This window comes from Ornithorhynchus anatinus, chromosome 14 (genome assembly GCF_004115215.2).
Source record: "Ornithorhynchus anatinus isolate Pmale09 chromosome 14, mOrnAna1.pri.v4, whole genome shotgun sequence".
Lineage (NCBI taxonomy): Eukaryota > Metazoa > Chordata > Mammalia > Monotremata > Ornithorhynchidae > Ornithorhynchus > Ornithorhynchus anatinus.
In genome coordinates, this window is record NC_041741.1 from 15,034,100 (window position 1) to 15,055,872 (window position 21,773).

At 49.2% G+C, this 21,773-nt stretch overlaps 1 protein-coding gene and 4 gene segments (V, D, J or C); all 5 read left to right on the forward strand.

Moving 5' to 3' along the window:
- Window positions 1–21,773, forward strand: part of LOC120638829 — a 96,533-nt gene that overhangs the window by 23,891 nt on the left and 50,869 nt on the right.
- Window positions 1–21,773, forward strand: part of LOC114816504 — a 70,686-nt gene that overhangs the window by 22,767 nt on the left and 26,146 nt on the right.
- The window catches only part of LOC120638828, a 140,968-nt gene that overhangs the window by 22,292 nt on the left and 96,903 nt on the right, over window positions 1–21,773 (forward strand).
- LOC100076564 overlaps window positions 1–21,773 on the forward strand; it is a 189,816-nt gene that overhangs the window by 21,827 nt on the left and 146,216 nt on the right.
- Window positions 1,458–21,223, forward strand: LOC100076770. The gene is made up of 12 exons (XM_029078813.2): window positions 1,458–1,876; window positions 2,244–2,564; window positions 2,979–3,302; window positions 4,674–4,991; window positions 9,109–9,420; window positions 9,618–9,944; window positions 10,899–11,228; window positions 12,115–12,420; window positions 13,609–13,914; window positions 15,499–15,822; window positions 18,100–18,251; window positions 20,383–21,223. The coding sequence occupies exons 1-12, from the start codon at window positions 1,540–1,542 to the stop codon at window positions 20,389–20,391; spliced, it is 3,366 nt and encodes a 1,121-aa protein (XP_028934646.2). The 5' UTR covers window positions 1,458–1,539; the 3' UTR covers window positions 20,392–21,223.

The window sequence follows — 21,773 nt, forward strand, 5'->3', positions numbered from 1 at the left end:
AAATAATTGAATTATTAATTATGGAATTGTAGTTAGCCAAAACCCATGTCCCAAGGATGAGGGACACTCATTGGAACTTGAGGGTGGGAGGTTCAAAAAAACAACAGGAAACATATCTACACGCAGTGTGGTTGAGCACAAACAATTTGTTACCGCAGAAGTTTCTGAAGACAGGAAAGCTCCAGCAGTTCAAGGGAAGTTGGGTCCATGATGGGTTACTAGAGGAAAAGTCAGGGGTGATGAGAGAGAAAGTGATGGATGTTAGACAGTAGTAGTAATAGTATTGATCAAGCTCAAAATACTGTATTCGATATTTTTTTAATAGTATTTGTCAACAGTTTACTATATGCCAGACACTGTACTAAGCACTCGGGTAGATACAACCTAATCAGGTTGGACCCAGTCCATGTCTTAATCCCCATTTTACAGATGAGGTCACTGAGGCACAGATAAGTTAAGTGGCTTGCCTAAGGTCTCAGAGCAGATAAGCGGCGAAGCAGGGATTAGAACCCAGGTCCTTCTGACTCCCAGGCCCATACTCTACCTACTAGGCCATGCTGTTGGAAAAAAATACATGGCTGGCAGTCTCTGCCCTCAAGGGGCTTCATCTCTTAGTCTTCAAGTGTCCTGTTGCTATGGCCACAGACAGAATCCTTGACTGGATGGTCCATGGGTCTTACCCAGTAATGACAATACTAAGAGTCATGTATTATCCAGAAAAATCAGAGTGAATAATAAGCAAGATTTCATTCCTCTCAGACTGGTCCTAGAAAGAGATTTTGGTCATCAATCCCTTTCCATTTATGGGAGGCTGGAGGAATGTTCTTTTTCCAAGGTTTCCCCAAGCTAATCCATGGAGAGGGGGCAAGCTGGAATCCAGGCTTGATGCAGGGCCAGACTGAGCTACCTACTTACTGTTATTATTATTATTATGGTATTTGTCAAGTGCTTACTTCTGTGGGCAAGTCACTTAACTATGCCTCATTTACCTCATCTGTAAAATGGGGATTAAGACTGTGAGCCTCACGTGGAACAACCTGATTACCCTGTATCTGCCCCAGCACTTAGAACAGTGCTCTGCACATAGTAAGCACTTAACAAATACCAACATAATTATTATTATTATTTTGCCAAGCACTGTTCTAAGCGCTGGGGTAGACACAAAGTAATCAGGTTGTCCCACGTGGGGCTCACAGTCTTAATCCCCATTTTACAGATGAGGTAAATGAGGCCCAGAGAAGTGAAGCAATTTGCCTAAGGCCACACAGCAGACAATACTACTACTAATAATAATGTTGGTATTTGTTAAGCACTTACTATGTGCAGAGCACTCTTCTAAGCGCTGGGGTAGATACAGGGTAATCAGGTTGTCCCACGTGAGGCTCACAGACTTAATCCCCATTTTACAGATGAGGTAACTGAGGCACAGAGAAGTTAAGTAACTTGCCCACAGCCACACAGCTGACAAGTGGGATTAGAATCTGGGATTAGAACCCACATCCAAGGTCAAGGCCCTGGGGGATTCCTGTGGGTATCGAAATGGAAACTGGACATGTCTACAATTTCTCTCTTCCAGTAGGACAACGGGCTCCAGAAGTGTACCCACTGTATGCAGGGTGTGGAAGCCCTGCCCCTGCAGAGGACAAGGTGACCTTGGTCTGCTTGGCAACCAACTTTTCCCCAAATGATTTGGCTTTCACCTGGAACATCAAAGATGATGTGAAGAACTTTCCATCCGTCCGAAGGTCTGACATGACATACATAGAGAGCAGCCAACTCACCTTCCCAGCCTCAAAGTGGGACTCTGAGACACCCACTTGCACGGTGAAACACAATCAGCAAAAAGAAAAGAAAATCATTGTGTTTAAACGCCAAGGTAAGTGACCCTGGTGGACTGGAAATAACCACTGCTTTTCCACACTGGAGGTACCTAAGACATGGGAGCAAGAGGGTGGGGTCCTGGGAGGTCGATTGCCAAGGAGAGGAGCCAATTGTTGGAATGGGAAGGGTGGCGGAGGAGAAAACCTGTTGCCCCAAATGGCCAGTGACATCAGGAGACTCCAAACTCTGGGAGATTCCAAACTCCTGATCAGTACAGAGCTTTCTCAGCATCCTCCTGTCTCCTCCCTGAATGCCAGAAAACCTGGTGCTGCCATTCCACTCCCCCGTCAGACCAGCTCTCCTCCTGTCCAACCTCCATCTCTCCATCAATCCCCTGTCTCTCTCCCTCTCCTTCTCTCCAGACCAAAGGATGCAGCCACCCAGAGTGCATCTCTTGCCCCCACCCTGCGTTGGCACCTCAGAGGGTGGCACTGTGGAACTCATCTGCCTGCTGCTTCAGTTCAAGCCCAACTCCACAGAGGTGCAGTGGCTTTTGAATGGGCGGGAGTTGAACAAACCCGCGCCCACCCTCTTTGCCGCCGACCAGGATGGCTCTTTCATGGCCCGCAGCCTCCTGAGAATCTCCAGTTCGAACTGGGAGGGCGGGGACACGTTCACCTGTAGGGTCACGCACCCTGCCCTGAAGGAGGGCCCGGAGCTCTACAACAGCAGCAAGTGCTCAGGTGCGGAAACGGCTGTGGGCATTCTCCTTCTGACCAGCTTCCTGTTGTCCCTCACTTTCCTTTCTCCTCCTCGGGTTCTTCCCTCTTCAGAGTCCCCAGTGGGGCTGAGGGTGGGTAGGGCCCCACTCCAGAATGACTTATGGGATCACCTCTCTCCAATCCCCCTCTAGACTGTGAGCTCATTATAGGCAGGGAACGTGTCTGCTTATTGCTACATTGTACTCTCCCAAGCGTTTAGTTAGTGTTCTGCAGGCAGTAAGTGCTCAATAAACATGACTGACTGACTGAATGGTATTGACTGAGTGCTTACTGTGTGTAGTGCACTGCTCTAAGCCCTCGGGAGAGTACAATAGAGTTTGTAAGCAGGATACTTGCCTTTCCCTCTGAGCCATGACCCCTCCCTGTGCCTTGCAGCCTGTCACAGCCATGCCACTGCGATGACCCTATACCTCTTCGCACCCTCCTACGATGAGCTGGTCAGGGGGAATGGGAAGGGCCACGCGACCTGCCTCGTGCTGGGCTACGACTTAGCCAGTGTCCAGATCAGCTGGCAAGTGAATGGAGTTGTCACTGAGGGCCAGACGGGGGTCACGAGGCATGAAAGCAATGGAACGGAGAGCAGGACAAGCACCCAGACCATCTCACTGGCTGATTGGAAAGCTGGCAGGAGGTACATCTGCAGAGCCAAGCATCCTTGCGTGAAGGAAGTCACTCAGGAGCTGTCCACGTTCGACCCCAGTGAGTAAATGGGAGATCAGAGGGATGACTTCCATCGGGATCGCTGGCAATTGCAGTCGCAGTTCCTGCTGCCAATTTCTAGACCTTTTATGGCCCATTCCCCAAACCAGTCCACTCTAGAACTGGGGCTCCCAGAGAGTTCTCCTTCTCCTCCACCCCCTCTAGAGCCAGAGCCCCAGGGCCCATCTGCCTTTCCTGATATTGACCAGGACAGCGAGAGGAGATGGGACACGCTCTCCCTTTGCTTTGCTCTAATCTCTCCCAGGATGGGATCAGGGAGGAGTCTCCCACAGTAACCAGAAATGAAACCATGAGACACTTGACAGAGTCAGGGTGGGAGTCAGGGTGGGAGTCAGGGTGGGGAGTCAGGATTGGGAAATCAGGGTGTGGATCCAGGGTTTGCAAGTAGGGTAAGGGCATCTGATCTGGGAAGATGAGTTCACCAAAGGTTGATCCAGGGCTGGGCTTCTTCTCCCACTCCCTTCTGTGTTGCCCTGACTTGCTCCCTTTGTTCTTCCTCCCTCCCAGCCTCACAGTACTCATGTACACATCTGTTATTTATTTATTTATTTATTTATTTATATTAATGCCTGTCTCCCCAACTCCAGACTGTAAGCTCGTTGTGGGCAGGTAATATGTCAGTTTATTGTTATATTGTACTCTCTCAAGCACTTAGTACAGGACTCTGCACACAATAAGCTCTAAATATATACAATTGAATGAATGAATGAATGAATGAACGAACGAACGAACGAACGAATGACCTGAAGGGTCCAGGACTTAGGTTGGAGTGCTCCTGGCATGGAGAATTCAGGCTGCATATGGAGAGGGTAAGATATGTGGGGAACTAGCAGATTTACTTCACTTCTTGACCTTGGGAGACACCTGGGCCACTGAGTATGAGGCTGGGTCAGACGATTCATTTGTTCATTCATTCATGCAATTGTATTTATTGAGTGTTTACTCTGTGCAAAGCACTGTGCTAAGCACTTGGGAGAGTACAATAGAACTATAAACAGACCATTCCCTGCCCACACAAGCTCACAGACTAGAGGGGGAATCAGACATGAACATAAATTAATAAATAAATTACAGATATGTCCATAGTGTTATGGGGTTGTGAGGGGGGATGAACAAAGGGAAGAAGTAAACAAAAGCTCATGCGTAACAGTCAGTCCAGGCTATGGCAGAACCACATTGGGAGTTGGTGTGCTGGGTAGTGGGACATTATGGGGGCCATTGCCTGCTGTTTCACCCCCCACCTCCGGTTCCCCTAAGAGGGCAAGGTGCCTGCAGCTCTCAGCCGGTTTAAGCAGCTCCCAACCCTCACGAAGAGCCACCATTTTGCTCTGTCTTCCCACTCCCTCTCAGAGACCCCCACGAAGAAGCCCTCAGTGTCCGTCTCCCGGGTTTTCTCAGAAGATTCCCCAGGAGAGGAAGATCATCCGACTCTGCTCTGCAACATTCGAGGTTTCTATCCCAAAGAGCTCAGCGTCAGCTGGGAGAACAACAGCCACCCACTCCCCAGGACCTTGTACAGCAGCGGGCCCGTGGTGGCCACTGGCAACGAGGCCTTCTCCACATACAGCCTCCTGCGTGTGGGCCCCGGGGAGAGAGGAGGGGCCTACACCTGTGTTGTGATGCATCCGTCAACAGACCGGCCCACTCGTTCCAACAAGGTTTCATTTGGTGAGTGCGGTTGCCTTGACCCTCCCACCCAGTGAGGGCTGACGCCCACTCCTTCCATCCCTTAAGGAACCACTCCATGGTGGGGGTGAGGGGTGGAGCGGGGGCGCATTTGGGACTAGTGAGTTGACCCTGAACACAGGCTTAAAGAAAAATAAGATCAAACCAAAAGGATGGATTGATTGATTGATTTACTGTCTGGGGGACTTGTGAATTTCTAACAAGTCTGGTGTGGGCCATGAAAATCTACTCAACTGCGCTGAGTGAATTGCAAGAGTTCTCTGTGCCATGTTCGTCATATCCCAGGAATGGGATCACACCAGCATTTGTGGCATTCCGGGACTTGCCCAGTGAAGCTCTTAGAGTGCAGAGTTAATGTCTACCATCTATACTGTATTGTACTCTCCCAAGGGCTTAGTAAATGCTTTGCAAGCAGTAAGTACTCAATAAATATCACTGATTGGATAGTGGACTTGTTTGGGAAGTGCAGAAGCAGTGTGGTCTAGTGGATAGAGCACAGGCCTGGAAATCAGAAGTACTTAGGTTCTAATCCTAATTCTGTGCAAAGCACTTTACTAAGCACTTGGGAGAGTACAATATAATAATAAACAGGCACATTCCCTGCCCACACAAGCTCACAGACTAGAGGGGGAATCAGACATGAACATAAATTAATAAATAAATTACAGATATGTACATAAGTGTTACGGGGTTGTGAGGGGGGATGAACAAAGGGAGGAAGTAAACGAAGGCTCATGGGTAACAGTCAGTCCAGGCTGTGGCAGAACCAAATTGGGAGTTGGTGTCCTGGGTGGTGGGACATTATGGGGGCCTTTGCCTGCTGCTTCACCCCTCTACCTCCTGTTCCCATGAGACAGAAAGTTTGGGGGGGGGGGCAAATCTGCTTGGCACGTAGTAAGCACTTAACAAAAACTCTTCAGAAAAAGCATTCCAAAGTTTACTATGACTAAAATCACTGCGCTACAGTGCTTTTTCTGATGAAAATCACGTAGTAGTAGTAGCAGTATTTATTGAGCACCCACTGGGTGCATTGCACTGTAGTAAACACTTGGGAAGAACAAAACAAGAAAGTGACACATTTCCTGCCCTCAAGGAGCTAATATTTACAAATCCAAGTGAGCGATTATATATCCCACTGAATCACATATATAGAAAAGTGCTCAGGATGTGTGTAAATAGAAGTAGCATGGACTACTGGGAAAACCCCAGGCCTGGGAGTCAGAAGGATCTGGGTTCTAATCCTACTCCACCTCTTGTCAACTGTGTGACCTTGAGCAAGTGACTTAACTTCTCTGGGCCTCAGTTCCCCCCTCATCTGTAAAATGGGGATTAAGAGTGTAAGCCTCATTTGGAACATGGTTTATCTCCAATGTGATTAGCTTATTTGTACCCCAGAACTTAGTACAGTGCTTGGCACAGAGTAAGCGCTTAACAAATACCATTTAAAAAATAGATAAGTGGTTCCAGCTATGCAATGGACTGACAGGATCAGAGCTGGACAGTGCTCGGGGGGAGGCCGTGGTTGACACGGGGGACAGAGGAAGTCCCTGTTACATCCATGTCTGCCAGGGAGGCCGATAGAGACATCAAGCATCGCTGTCACTGGGAGCCAGAAGCCAGAGGCCTGACCCCTCTTAGAGTGTGATCAGGCCCTGACCAGCAGCACCGCTCTCCCTCCCAGGACCCTGGAGTCAGCCTGGCTCCACTCTGCCCTAGCCAAGTGGATGGTAAGGTTGCCACTCTGGCAGAGGAAAAGTCGTTCAAAGAGCTCCGGAGGCCAGTTTCAAGTGGGAGATTGATTCCCAGCTCTCAGGCCCTCTCAGCTCATGGGCTTACAGTCACAGTCCAGGGGCTCAGGTGTGATCCCTTGGCTGGACCCGTACCACTTTGTGGTGCCCCTTGGATTGCGGACACTTCCTGACTTTCTGGTGCCCCTTGGATTGCGGACACTTCCTGACATCCAGGTGAGTCATCCCATTCTGAGCTGGCTTTACCTTTCTCCTTTGTTACTTCTGGACTCTCCACCTAGACCCTGAACTCTCGTCTCTTTCCAGGTACCGCTCCTCCCCAGGAGACCTAGAAATGGAAGACTGAGAGAGGAAGTTGGATACCCCAAAAGGCAGCTTTCTAAGGGTAACCGTTTTCAGGGGCTAGGAGATGTGGTATGCGCTCAAGCTTCTAGTACAGTGATCTGTCCACAATAAGTGCCCATTGCAGCACTTGGCAGGAGTAGGCACTCAGCACATTGCTCTTAGCATAGTGAGGGCCCACTACAAAGCTTTGCATGAAGTCGTTGCCCAGTACAGAGCTCTGCATACAAAGGATGCCCTGTATGGAGCTCTGCACACAGTACGTGCTCAGCACAGAACTCTGCACACAGCGTTTACCCAGTATAGAACTCTAAGCAGCGTGGCTTAGCGGAAAGAGCCCGGGCTTGGGAGTCAGAGGTCATGAGTTCTAATCCCGGCTCCACCACTTGTCAGCTGTGTGATCTTAGGCAAGTCACTTAACTTCTCTGGGCCTCGGTTACCTCATCAGTAAAATGGGGATGAAGACTGTGAGCCCCACGTGGGACAACCTAATTCCCTTGTATCTATCCCAGCGCTTAGAACAATGCTTAGCACATAGTAAGCACTTAACAAATACCAACATTATTATTATTATTATCATTATTATACCACAGGTGCCCAGTATACAGCTCTGCAAACAGTAGGTGCTCAGTGCGGAGCTCTGCACACAGTGGCTGTCCAGTACAGAGCTCTGCACACCATAGGTACTCAGTACAGAGAGCTCCACATGCAGACTTTTGCACACAGTAGGTACCCATACAGGGCTCTGTATACAGCCAATGCCCAGTACGGAGCTCTTTAGTCAATGGACACCCATTGTACCATTCTCTATCCAGTAGAGCCTGGTACAGCCAGTTCTCTTAGAATACAGGAATTGCCTCTCTCGCAAGCCCCCAAGGAGAATTCCGACACTGGCATGAGGACAAATCATTTCCTCCAACACTATGCCACCCACACCCTCTGACCAGACCCGTCTGCCACGGATGATGATGTTGATGATGAAGATGGCGACGATGATGATGAGGACAATGATACTGTTTATGGTGATGACAGGTCGTTCCTGAAGGGGACATCATGAACAGCAGGAGAACAAGAACAATTGTCCAGAGCCCATCGGAAGGGTGATGAAGAGCAAAGGAACACCTCCAACAGCCCTAACTCCTGACCCATTGTCAGGAGGAGGAAGAGGAAGGAGGGGCCTCTGGACCAGACGGGGCCCAATGGGGCTTCATCAAGGCTCAACTCTAAGCAGTGAAGAGCCAAACTGGGAGGCCCGGAGACAAAGGAGGTGGGACTGAGGATACTGGGGGTGGTGAGGCATGGAGAGGAGGCAGATAATTCAGCAATGAGAAAAAAGGCTGCCGGAGGCACCAGGGACCCGGAAGGGCCATCTCTACTGGAGTGGAGGGTCCAGGAGCAGTGTGGTCTAGTGGAAAGAGTATGGGCCTGGGAGTCAGAGAACCTGGGCTCTAATCTTGGCTCTGCCAAATGCCAGCTGGTTGCCTTAAGCAAATCAATTAATATTCCTACGTCTCTGTTACCTCATCTGTAAAATGGGGATTAAATCCTTCTCCCTACAACCTAGACTGGGAAACTCATGTGGGGCAAAAACTGTGACCAACCTGACTATCACCAACCTGACTATCTTGTATCTACTCCAGCGCCTAGTACAGTGCCTGGTTCATAGTAAGTGTTTAACAAGTACCATTAAAAAAAGAAAAATGACACTGTGAATCCAGGACAGACTGAGGGAGAGAACAGCTCACGAGAGGACTAGGGCCTCAGTCGAGGACAGAACTCAATGACCGAAACCGTGAATAAAACCAATACTTCTTTAAGGGCCCTGGTGTCCAATCTGTTCGATACTGCACAGCACATGAGAGCCGAGTCCTGGCCACTGGCTGGAATGGGCTCTCTTGGCCAAAACCCAAGTTCTCACTCTCCCCACTCCCTGAGGACCTTCCATTTTCCTGGGCCTCCTTACCTGGAAGCATCCCGCATGGCTCTCAATCCCCTGTTTCCCTCTGCAGACTGGGCTCTCTCCAGGGCCCCAGAGGTGTCCATCACTGGCCATCCTGCTTGCAATGCCCCGGGAGCTGAGACCAGTGTCTTCCGCTGCTCTGCCAGTAACTTCTTTCCCGCGGGAGCTGAGATCCTCTGGCTGGTGAAAGGGCAGGAGCAGCCGGGGTTGACCCAGACCATCACCCGGAGTCGGGATGGCCGGTACAGCGCCAGCCTGGAGCTCTCGGTGCCCAACGCCCAGTGGAACCAGCTGGCCGAGTTCACCTGCCGGGTCAGCCACGCTGGAGCCACGCAGCAAAAAAACCTGAGCAAGTGTGCAGGTGAGACCCTCCCTCCTTCCACCCCAGCGCCGGACCCCCGCACCCTTGGGATGGCTCCCTACCCCAGCTCGGGCGCCTCACTCGACGATGGGCCTCAGAGAGGAGGAGGCGCCGGACACAAAGCCCAGCAGAGAAAGGTGCAACCGGGATCGGCCGACTTGCCAACGGAGCTCTCTTTCCTCACCGTTCTCCCACAGTCTGCCAGGACAGCACCCCCCAGCCCACTCTCTACCTCCTGCCCCCACCCCTGGAAGGCTTGGTGCTCCGGGCGGAAGCGCTCCTGACCTGCCTGGTGGTGGGCTACCAGCTGGACCAGGCCACACTGACGTGGGAAGTGGATAAAAAGCCCCTTGCCGGAAGCCCCAGCGTAAGAGCCCTAGTGACGCACGACAATGGCACCCAAAGCCTCCGCAGCCACCTGAACCTCTCCCGGACCGACTGGGAAGCTGCTCACACCGTCCTTTGCAGGGTATCCCACCGCTGTCTGTTTGCCCCTCAAGAGGAGACCCTCCAACCACTCAGAGGTGAGACCTTGCTGGAGAGGGTAGGGCCAAGCTGCCTAGCCCAAGCTCCCTGGGGCCTTCCGGTCCCCCACCCCTCACCCAGTAGACTTCCAGCCCAGAGTAAGGACGTGGAACCGGGTGCTGCTCAGCTCACCCCCAGAGGTTAGATTTGGTGCCAACCCAGAAGGCTGGGTCTCTCTTCATCAGGCACTGTTGGCAGAGACCAGGCCTGGCCCAATCCCCTGGAAGGAAAGGGGACATGCAGCACACTTCTACTTCTCTGGCTCTTATTGGGGTCCATATTGGATCTACAGAAAGTCAGGGCATCTGGCTCCCCACTTCCGTCATTCAGAGAGTATGACAACTCCCAGCATGCCCTAGGGCAGAGCAGCACCTTGCCTGTGCTAAAGCATCTTCCATGCACAGCCACAGGGATAACTCCAGAGATGTGACCCACCACACTACATCAGACGGTGAACCTGAGTCACACTGTGGTTGGTTTCCGCACGAAGAAGCTTAACAGCTCAGCCTAGATGGGCCAAGCCCAAGGATCACCATCTGTGCATGACTGGAACATACAGACCATTGGCTCTAGAATTTTGGGTATTCCCAGAACCATCTGGACTATCGACTCTGGGTCTCCACCTGAGCCACCCATAGATGCTGCCTCCTGTCCAGCGGACCTTCGCTCAGGTGCCAGACTGCCCGGGATGTGGGAGTGGCCCTAGGGTGGCCATGCGGGTGGAGGCAGGTATGCCATGCCAACAAAATGTCCCTCTGTGAGCCAGCAAGCACTGCCATAGCTTGGCTTTCCATCACTTGGACTTGACAGTATCAGATGCCCTCCTGAATGAAGGCGGGAGGAGGGGCCGAATGAACTCTGGGATATTTTTCAGCCCCCAGTTCTGGTGATTTGTTCCTGACCTCCAAGGCAAGCGACATTTAAAATCACATGGTTCTTCCCCTCCCGCCCAGGTGCTGACCCTCCCAGGAAGCTTTCCATCCATGTACTACATCCGAGCCTACCTCAGTCCTCGGCCGAGGCCTCCGCTTGGCTCTTGTGTGAGGTCTCCAACTTCTCCCCAGCTGAGATCTTCCTGACATGGTGGGAGAACGAGACGAGTGTCAGCCCCTCCTGGTTCACCACCACGGCCCCCTTTGCCCAGCCTGGAAATGCCATGTATTCGACCCAGAGTCTTCTGCGAATACCAGCCTCTCAGGGACACATGGCCTCCACATATACCTGTATGGTTGGGCATGTCTCCTCCCCTAGCATGCTCAACATCAGCAGGAATGGAGTGTTCGGTAAGTCGGTCCCTGTGGGATCAATCGCCGTAGCCTCCTTGGCCTCACAGGCAGCTGGAGCATCTGGTTCTCTGGAGAAAGGCTTGGAAGGATCCAACCTTCCCAGCCCTCACGGGAATCACAGGCTCCTACAGGGGAGACGGGGCCTAGTCCAGTAAAGCAACACCAGCTTGGCATTTCTCTGTCTAGTTGGGCCTGGAATATCGTGACCTTTTGGTCCCAATGTGATGTTGATGCTTTGCCGTCATTGAGTTGCTCCATGTTGGGGCATCATGGTGTGGACTCCTGGTGTGGCCTCAAGATATGATGTCATGGCATGTCAACGTGGTACAGCATCTTGGTACAGTGTCATGTTGTGGCAACATGGAGCAGTACCATAGTATGATGTCACGGTGCAACGTTACGGAGTGGTGTCATGCTATGACATCATGGTATGGCGTTGTGGAAAGGCATCTTGGTGTCATTTCACATTGAGACATCATGGTATGGCCTCATGGTGTGACATGAATGTGAGTTGTTATGGCACATCATGGTATGGTGTCATGGTATGGCATCACAGTGTGGCATTATGCAGTGGTGTCATGATGTGGAGTCACGATCTAGCATTATGGAGTGGTGTCATGCTATGGCACCATGGTGCAGTCGTGTGTCACTGTGTGACATTAGTGTGTGGCACTGGGCTGCAACTTCTGCGGGGTTGTGATGCCTCGAGTCTCCATCGTGCTTGGAAGAATCACGATGCTCTCAGTTGCCTCTCTATAGCCACCGCCCACCTCGGTTCTGCCCCTCCTCCCAATTCTGCTCTGGCCTCCTCTCTTCTAGATCTCTCCTCCCCATATCTCCCATGACTCTTCCCCAGCCATGCTCAACCACTCCTTGATTTTAGATTTCCTGGAACCAGCCCGGCCTCTGGTCACCGCCTTCCACGAACCCAGCGGGAGCAGTCGGGAGAAGCTGGTCTGCCTGGCCACTGACTTCCGCCCCAAGGACATCGACATGAAGTGGGAGGTGAGAGGTCAGGAGCGCCGCTGCAGCGATTCCCTCCCTAGCAAGGCTCTAGGCAATGGCATGTTCCAGCAGAGTTGTGCCTTGCTGTTAAGTCTGGAGGAGTGGACCCAGCCGGAGACATACACCTGTGTGGTGAACCACAGCTCGGATACGGCTGCCGTGAGGAGGGAGCTGACCTCCACCCGTAAGTGTTCTGAACCTCTCCAAGGTCCCCCTCAGTCAGCCTAGGCAGTCAGGGGTGGGTGGACCAACACAGGGAGGAAAAGACGGGTTCCCTGCCCACAGTGAACACACAATCTAGAGGAAAATTATTTTTGAAATCTCCTTGAAGGCAGGGATTGGGTCTACTGGTTAGGAGCAGTGTGGACTAGTGGAAAGAGCATGGGCCTGGGATTCAGAGGAACTGGGTTCTAGGCTTGCCTCTGCCAGTTGTCTGCCATGTGATCTTGGGCAAGTCTCTTGACATCTCTGTACCTCAATTTCCTCAACTATATATTGGGGATTTGATGCCTGTTGTCCCTCTTACTTAAAGAGAGTTCCATATGGGACAGCTACCATGGCTGTCCTGAGTAAGCTGCATGCCTGTTCTCCTTCCTATTTAGACTGTGAGCTCCATGTGGGGACTTGATTATCTTATAAGTACTCTGGTGCTTAGTACAGTGCTTGACATTCAGCGCTTAGAACAGTGCCTGGCACATAGTAAGCACTTAACAAATACCATCATTATTATGTAGTAAGAGCTTAACAAATATAATTATTGTTATTATTATTAATAATAACTGCTACAGGCAGCACTTAGAACAGTGCTTGATATAAATATACATATATAATAAATGCTTAACAAATATCATAATAATAATAAAGACAGCACACATATACACACACATTTGTTCACAGATACTCACACACACTTACTTTGAACTGGGTACTAGGGAAGAGGGCATTTCTTGCCTTTATGTTCTGACAGACTTTAATAGAGTGCTCTGCACAAAGTAAGCACTCAATAAAAATGATTGATCGATTGAAAGAAAACTTGATTTACCTTGTCGGATTCAAGGCTGTTGGTCCAACTGACCTGGGAGAACATCATTTGTTGACTCTGTGCCTCTGTTACTTCATCTGTAAAATAGACAGACGTCCCTGTCTCACAGGTATATTAGGCTGCTCAACTCCACAGCACACTTTTTCTCTGACTTGACCCTTCCCCATGTGGGCATCAAGATTGAAAAGTCCAGGAGAATCTGAACCCCCAGCTAGGCAAGGGGAAGGGAATCCCAATAGGGTAGGAAGAGTCAGGGGGCAATGTGAAGTAGTGGGTCTGTCAGCCTCCAACCCCCCGCGCACTAGTCCTCACTTACTCTGTCCCCCACAGAGTGTCCAGCCTGGAGTCCGACCGCCCACACCCTACCCCCATCCTTCGAGTGGCTGTTGCAGAATGAGACGGTAGTGCTGACATGTGTGACCGACATGTTCAACGCGAGTGTGGAGTGGACGGCAGGAGAGGAGCTGGCTGCTTTGGAGACGGTGGAGAACAAAAAGGAGAAATTCCCCAATGGGAGTAGCTGGCTCTTCAGCCAGTTGAAAGTCAATTTCAGTGTCTGGAACAGCACAGAATCCTTCAGCTGCCAGGTCAAGGATGGCCAGAGTGAACTGAGGGTCAACGTCACTCATATTCCCGGTGAGTTCAGCTGGGACAGAGTGAGCATACATCCCAATCCAGCTGGGAAAGTCTCAGTGGTTCCCATCCAGTTGATTTAGTGATTGATCAAGTTCCCTAGGGAGGCAGAAAATACCAATAAGTTCAAGAATAATTTAAATAAGTTCATGGAAAAATTTAGATAAACTCGGAAAGTTTAATTCAACCCCCAGGTTCTTAGTGTTGCAGTTGGAGGGAGAATCCTGGGCCGAAGATGACGTTGTGCAGGTAGATATTAGCAAAATCCCAGCAAAACGTAGAGCAAGGAGCTGACTATATTCACATTTGCTCAGTTGGAATCTGACTATAAGGGAGTGCTGGCCCCCTGGGGTATCTTTATAGCTGAGGAATGGAGTCCGAGTTAAAAATAATGCACTCCAGTGCCTGGTATTTGAAAAACAGCATGACAATGGATAGAGCATGGGCCTGAGAGTCAGAAGGACCTGGATTCTAATCCTGGATCCACCACTTATCTGCTGGGTGACCACTTAAATGCTGTGTCATTTAACCTCTCTGGGCCTCAGTAACCTCATCTGCAAAATGTGGATTAAGAGTGTGAGCCTCATGTGGGACAGGAACCGTGTCCAACCTGATTAACTTGTATCTCCCCCAGCACTTAGAACAGAGGTTGGCACGTATTAAGGACTTCACAAGCACCAATATTGTTATTATTACTACTATTATTATTATTCGAGATTGCTGGTCCTCCTTCCAGAGGTCCCTTTTCTGACCAAGAGGAGGGATTCAGGGAAACTCACTTGAAAAAGAAATCTAGGCACCCCCAGTCTCGCAGGCAGCTTCGGGGTCCAGAATGCTTGGAATCATGGCTGCATTCAGCCACAACAGGTGATGTGTTCTGGAATAGAAAGAGATGGGGCTCACCTATTAGCACCAATATTCTTTGGGGAGTGGCCGCTTTGCCCCCAAGGAGAGCCAGGACATAGAGAGGGGTTAGTAAGAGCTCAATACTCCTCCGTATTATTCATTCTCATTCTATACCAAGAGAAGCTCCTTGGACAGTCAGACCATTTGGCTCCGATCCTTCTTTATTTAGGGGGTAGGGAAGAAATCAGGACCGTAGGGTAGGGCAGGGGACAACTGGATAGTCTGAAGCTGTTCTTTTGGCTTTATGCCCTGCAGGCAGACGGTCTTTTTGAAGACCCATTTTCCGTATCGGCAGGGTGCCCGAAAAGGGAGTGGAACTTCTGATCAGTGAGGCCCAGGGGAGAGAGCACATGACAGGAGTCAAGAGACCCAGGTTCTAATCCCACTTCTGCCACTTACCTGCTGTCTGACCTGGAGTAGTCCCTTAACTTATATGGACCTCCATTTCCTCATCTATAAAATGGGTATTAAATACCTGTTCTCCCTCCCACTGAGACCGTGAACCCTGGGTGAACAAGGGATCGTGTAGTCTGATTAGCTTGTATCTTCCACATGCTTGGTACCCAGAAACCGCTTAACAAATACCACTCATTATTTTTATTATTACTGTTATTATTTTTATTCTCACCATTCCTCTATGGCTCTGACTTCCTCTTACTGAACTCTTCTTCTCTCCACCAGGTCCTGTTAAGGCCCCCAAAGTTTACCTCTTCCCGCCCCCGACTGAGGAGATGAGTCGAGGTCCCTCTCTCACCTTGGTCTGCCTAATCAAAGACTTCTACCCAGCCAGCATCCTGGTGCAATGGCAGGAGGGCAGTGCGGTGTTAGAAACCCAAGCTGCCCAGAGCCAGAACCCAAGCTGTGACCACCAGAGCCGGAGGTGCTCTGCGGTCAGCAAGCTGGAGATCCCGAAGAGCCGATGGATGGCCAGGACCCGATACCACTGTCAGGTGTTCCACATCTCCCGCAGAGGGATCCTAATCCGAAACGCCAGCACCCATTATGGTAAAAACCAGCTCGGCACTCCCCTCCCGCAGCCCCTACCTGGCTTCCCGGCCTCTGGCCTGCTTCCTTTCCCTGGTCCCCGCCCATGTCCTAATTGGCTTGGTCTGTGTTTCCTTCCCACCGAAACTGCTTCCTGGCTCCCCTTTGGGGCTCCATCTGTCTGCATCGGGTCCCCGTGCTCTACCACCAGCTTCCCTGGTGTATTTCTTGCCACATTAAAATCTCTAGCCTGTCATCCAAGAGTTTTTTGCTCATCGTTTCCTTTCTTTTCTACAATCTTCCATCAAGAAGAGGAATTCTACAACTGAGGCGTACTCTTTGGTGTCTCAGAAGGGGCTAGATTTGGGTGGTGTGGATCCTTTCCCAAGTAGCCTGCTTCTTCCTGGACAGCTCTCTAACCTACAGGGACCCTTCAATCCCACAATAGCATTTACTGAGTGCCTAGGGAAGGTTCAGTACCGTGAGTCTACATGCTCCCTGACCTCAAGGAGTTTACAGTTTAATTATGTGGTTGGTGGTTCATGCCTGCATTGAAGCTGGGTGGTCTAATGGTAAGAGAATAGGCCTAGGAGTCAGAAGATCCAGGGTCTACTCATGGTTCTGCCACTGGCCTGCTGTGGGACCTTTGACTTCTCCATTTCTCAGTTTCCTTGTCAGTAAAGGGAACATTAAATTTATGTTCTCTTCTACTTAGACTGTGAGTCCCAAGTGGAACAAGGACTGTGTCCAATCTGCTTACCTTGTAGTTACTCCAGAGCTTGGCACATAGTAAGCACTTAACAGTCTTCTAGACTGTAAATTCACTGTGGGCAGGGAATATTTTTGTTTACTGTTATATTGTCCTCTCCCAAGCACATTGTACAGTGCTCTATACTCAGTAAGTGCTCAATAAATCCAATTGAATTGAACTGAATTAACAAATACCACCAAATATTACTATTGATGTCTTGGCCTTTTGTGCCCACCCAAGATTTGGGCTCACTTCTAAAGCAGGAAACAGCAAGGCCAAGTGGAAGGAGCAAGGGTCTGGGAGTCAGAGGCCCTGGGTTTTAATCCCAGCTCTGCCAGTTGCCTGTTGTGTAACCTTGGGTAAGAAACAACTTCATTGTGCTTCAGTTTTCTCATTTTTAAAATGGGAATCCAATGCCCGTTCTTCCTCCTACTTAGACTGTGAGCCCCATATGGTACAGGGACTATGTCAGATTACATTAACTTGTGTCTACCCAGTACTTAAAATAGTGCTTGATATATAGTAGACACTTAAAAAATGCCATAATAACAAACATACTGAACTCTGCTGAATTGTACTCTCACAAGTCCTTAGTATAGTCCTCTACATAGAGTAAGCACTCAATAAATACGATTGATTGATCAAGATCCCAAACACAAAGCATCTAGCCTTGGTCCCAGATAGACTTGCTGTGGCTTCCTCCAAAAAATAGAGCTTTGGAACCCGCATGGATGGTGTCTTTGGGCATGCACTGGGGTTGTTGATCCCACACCCATCTCAGCCAGTCTGCCCCAAAGGTTGAGTCCTCAGTATGTGCTCCCTCTGGGGAAGCACACAATCCCTACAGTGCTAAATGCAGGTTAGATGGTATTCTCTCTGGTCCATAAAGACCCTTTTCAGCTTGACACAGCCGGTTGGGCTGTGGACAGGCCAGGGGACAACATTTAATGACTGTGGAAGTTCTTACACTGATGCTTTTGGTTTTTCATGCATCCTAATCCTAGATCTGGATATCTGACATCAGAATCAGATTGTTTCCTCAGCAAGTAAATGCAGAGATGGGGGTGGGGGAGGGGGGGTCTCACCTTTCATTGATGTTCCTCCCTCTGACATGCAGAGTGGAAGAGTTAGTTCTCCTACCTTCAGTATTCCTGGGATTTTGAGGTCCCTGGGAATTTTTAAAGATATTTATTAAGTGCTTACTATGTGCCAAGCATGTATTATGTGCTGTGATAGATACAAAATCATTGGGTTGGACACAGTCCCTGTCCCACATGGAACTCCAAGTTCAAGTTAGAGGGAGAGTAATCCCTATTTTACAGATGAGAAAAGTGAGGCTTAGAGAAGTGAAGTGATTTTTCCAAGGTCACATGGAAGCCAAACAGGGGAATGGTGATTAGAACCCAGGTCCTCTGATTCCTAGCTCCATGCTCTTTTCACTAGACCACCCTGCAGAAGACTCAGGCTCCTGAACAGGGGAGGGATGACTTTAAGAGGACCACCTCGGGGACACCTCTCTTGACCCAGATGCTGTTTTCTCCCCTTAGACCCGAGAGTGATAGATTTCACCTTCAAAGACGAGAACAATGATGATTACACCGAGATGGATGAGTCCAACAACGTATGGCCCACCGTGTCCACCTTCGTAGCCCTCTTCCTCCTTACTCTGCTGTACAGTGGTTTCGTCACCTTCATCAAGGTATATGGGGACTCTGTCCCTACCTCTGGGGAGAGCTGGGAGAGGTGAACAGGGGAAGGGCTGATTCACTCACATCAGCTGTCCCAAACAAACTCAATGGCTTCATAGCATGTAATGAGTGCTCCCTTGATCCAATGCCCTGTAGTAGTCAATCAGTCAGTCAAGCATATTTCTTGAATGTTTACTGTGGGCAGAGCAATGTACTAAGCATTTGGGAGAGTACAGTATAAGAGACAAATTTTCCCTGCCCACAATGAATTACACTCTATAGGGGGAAAAAGACATTAACAGAAATAAATAAATTACAGAGATGTACATAAGTGCTGTGGGGCTGTGTGGTAGGGTGGGGAGAGCGGGGGGAGCGAATGAAGGGAGCAAGTCGGGTGACACAGAAGGGAAAGGGAGAACAAGAAAGGAGGAAAAGGCCTCTTGGAGGAGATGTGCCTTCAGTAAGGCTTTGAACTGGGGGAGAGTAACTATTTAGGAAATACAAAATAACTAACCAATCCATCAGTGGTATTTTTTAAATGCTTACTGTGTGCAGAGCAGTGTACTAACTGCTTTGGAGAGAGTTCAGTATAATAGAGTTGATAATAATAATGGGTATTTTTAATAATGGTATTTGTTAAGCACTTACTATGTGCCAAGCACTGTTCTAAGCACTGATGAGTCATTCCCTGCCCACAGTGAGCTTAAGCAACGGGCTCCCTGCTTTCAGGCAGCTTATACTTCAGCAAAGGAGGCAAGCACAAAGATTTTTAGAAATAGAGAGGTCAAAAATAAATAATGTGGACATACACAAACAGGGGCTAAGAAGGATCTAAATAAATTCATGAGTGGACTTGAGTGAAGGGATGAGGAAGCTCAAGGAGATGGGAAATTAACGGGAAGTAAGCTTATTGTGGGCAGGAAATGTGGTTGTTATATTGTTATATTGTACTCTCCCAAGCACTTAATACAGTGCTCTGTACGCAATAAGAACTCAATAAATACAGTTGACTGACTGACTTGGAAGTGAGTGAAGTTCAAACTAGGGATGTAGAAACCTGCTGTGGGCAAGAAACCTGACATTGAAAAACTGTGAAATTTCTAGCCTTACTGAAGTTTCACCTAAAAATCCCCAGAACTGGAACCCCTTATGTGGGAAGGAAAATCTAGGGCCCGTAATGTTGGACCTAGAGTCCTTAAGGACTTTGCCTCTCCGTTCATGTCAGTAAAAATAATAATGATAATTGTGGTATTTGTTAAGCGCTTCATATGTGTCAAGCACTGTACTAAGCACTGGGGTAGATACGAGGTAATTTGATTAGACACAGTCCCTGTACCACATGGGGCTCACAGTCTTAATCCTCATTTTACAGATGAGGTAACTGAGACACAGAGAAGTTAAGTGATTTGCCCAAGGTCACACAGCAGACAAGTGGCAGATCTGGGATTAGAACCCAGGGCCTTCTGACTCCCAGGCCCAAGCTCTATCCACTAAGCACAGGGCAGACTTGTATTTAAAGGCTTTTTTCAGTAGAAAATTCCCTCAGATCCTTAAGAACATGTAACAGAAGTATTTATTGAGCACCTACTAAGTGGAGAGCAGTGCACTAAGCACTTGGGAGAGTACAATAGAGTTAGTAGATATGATCCCTGTCCTAGCTGGGGAGATAAAACACCAAAATTAACTACAGGTAAGGGGAAGCAACAGAGCTTAACAAGACCTACTTAAATGCTTGTGGGTTGAGGAATCAAGTGTATAGGTACAATGGAAGTGTTGTATTTATAGTAATGGGGGAAAATAGGCAGAGATGAGAGATTTGTCAGGGAAGGCCTCCTAGGGGAGATGTGATTATAGTAGGTCTTTGAAGATGGAGAGAGTAGTGGTCTGTCAGATATAAAGGAGCAGGTAGATGTAGGTGGAGGGGGGAAGTACTTAAGCAAGAGGTTGAGCCACAGTGACTATGTTGGAGCTAGAAGAGCGAAGAGTTAGAGAGTACTCAGGCTGGTTTGTAGTGGGAGGAGAGAGAGAATAGCAGAGGGAAGATTGCTGATTGAGTGTCAATGGTCAGTCTAAACTCAAATGGCTCTCATCCCTCTACAGTTCCTTTAACACAGAATCTCATGAATGTTGTTACTTTTACAGGTGAAATAATCCTATGCCCACCAGTGAGGAAGCCCTGGGGGAGTAACTTTCTCATCACAGAAGAAATATTCTACTTGGCTTCCTCCAGTTGGTTTTCCTCCTGAGCCTGAGATCATACAAACTAGTGAATAAAGCTGCTCCTCCCAGATGTTCAGAGAGTAGGCCGAGTTACGAGTCAAGACTGACAGGAATCAGCCTGTCTTCAATCCTGCAAAACCTGCACTCGTTGTGCTTGGCGTCCATTTAGAGTCTCTGTCCTCCTACCAGCCAGTTGCTTCGCTGACCACAGATTCCCATCCCCTACCTTCCTATCCTGCCTTCAAGTGACCCCACCCAACTCCAATCCCAAATCCAAGTCATCATGCTCTCCACGGCTGCTGAACCACTGTAATCTCTAGCATCCTGCTCCTTCCTACCCCGTCCTCCTCTTGGACCCTTCCCCCCACACTACTCCAAATGGACTCCTTTCTACATTGACCACTCTCCCCTTCTCTCCATCCCCTGGAAGCTGCTCAGATCAAAGGTCCCTATCCTGCCTGCTTCGAGCCACTCAAGTGGTCAACCTAAGCCCTGATCCACCCATAAACTCATCTGCCAGTCACTTCCAGGGCCATTTCCGCTGCCTGCTGAGGTGGAGACAAGCATGAGTGGTGCCAAGTTCCTTTCCAAAGTGTTGTCTCTCAAGGGACCACCTGGACCATCCTGCTTTAACGTTCACCCTAATACATCTAGTCCCGGTTACTGTTTTCTGTCTGCCATTTTGGGTTAGGGGTGTCCTCTCTATGAGCTTGAGAGCTGCTTGTCAGTATTTGCTTCACAATAAAGCTGCCATTTTCATTCAGACTGTGCCATCTTCCTTTCTCAAACAGAGTAGGGCTTGATGCCAGGTTAACAGTAAGAGAGAAGGAAGGGTAAAGGAAGAGGTAGGGAGTGTGGATCAAGTACAGGAAAGCCGGAGTCAGGCCACGGTATATAACTCTAAGAGTTACCTCAGAAATACTCTGAGAAGCAGCATGCCCTAATGGGTAGAGCATGGACCTGGGAGTCAAAAGGATCTGGATGCTAATCCCAGCTCTGACACTAGCCTGTTGTGTGACTTTGGGCAAGTCACTTGACTTCTCTGTGTCTCAGTTACCTCATTTGTGAAATGGGGATTAAAGCTGCTCACAATGGGACAAGGACTGTATTCAACCTGATAAGCTTGTACCTGGGACAGTGGATTAATAATAATAATGATGATAATAGTACTTGTTAAGTGCTTCTATGTGCCAAGCACTGTTCTAAGAACTGGGGGAGAAACAAGTTAATCAGGTTGGACCCGGTCCTTGTCCCACATGAGGCTCACAGTCTTAATCCCCATTTTACGGATGAGGTAAATGAGGTCCAGAGAA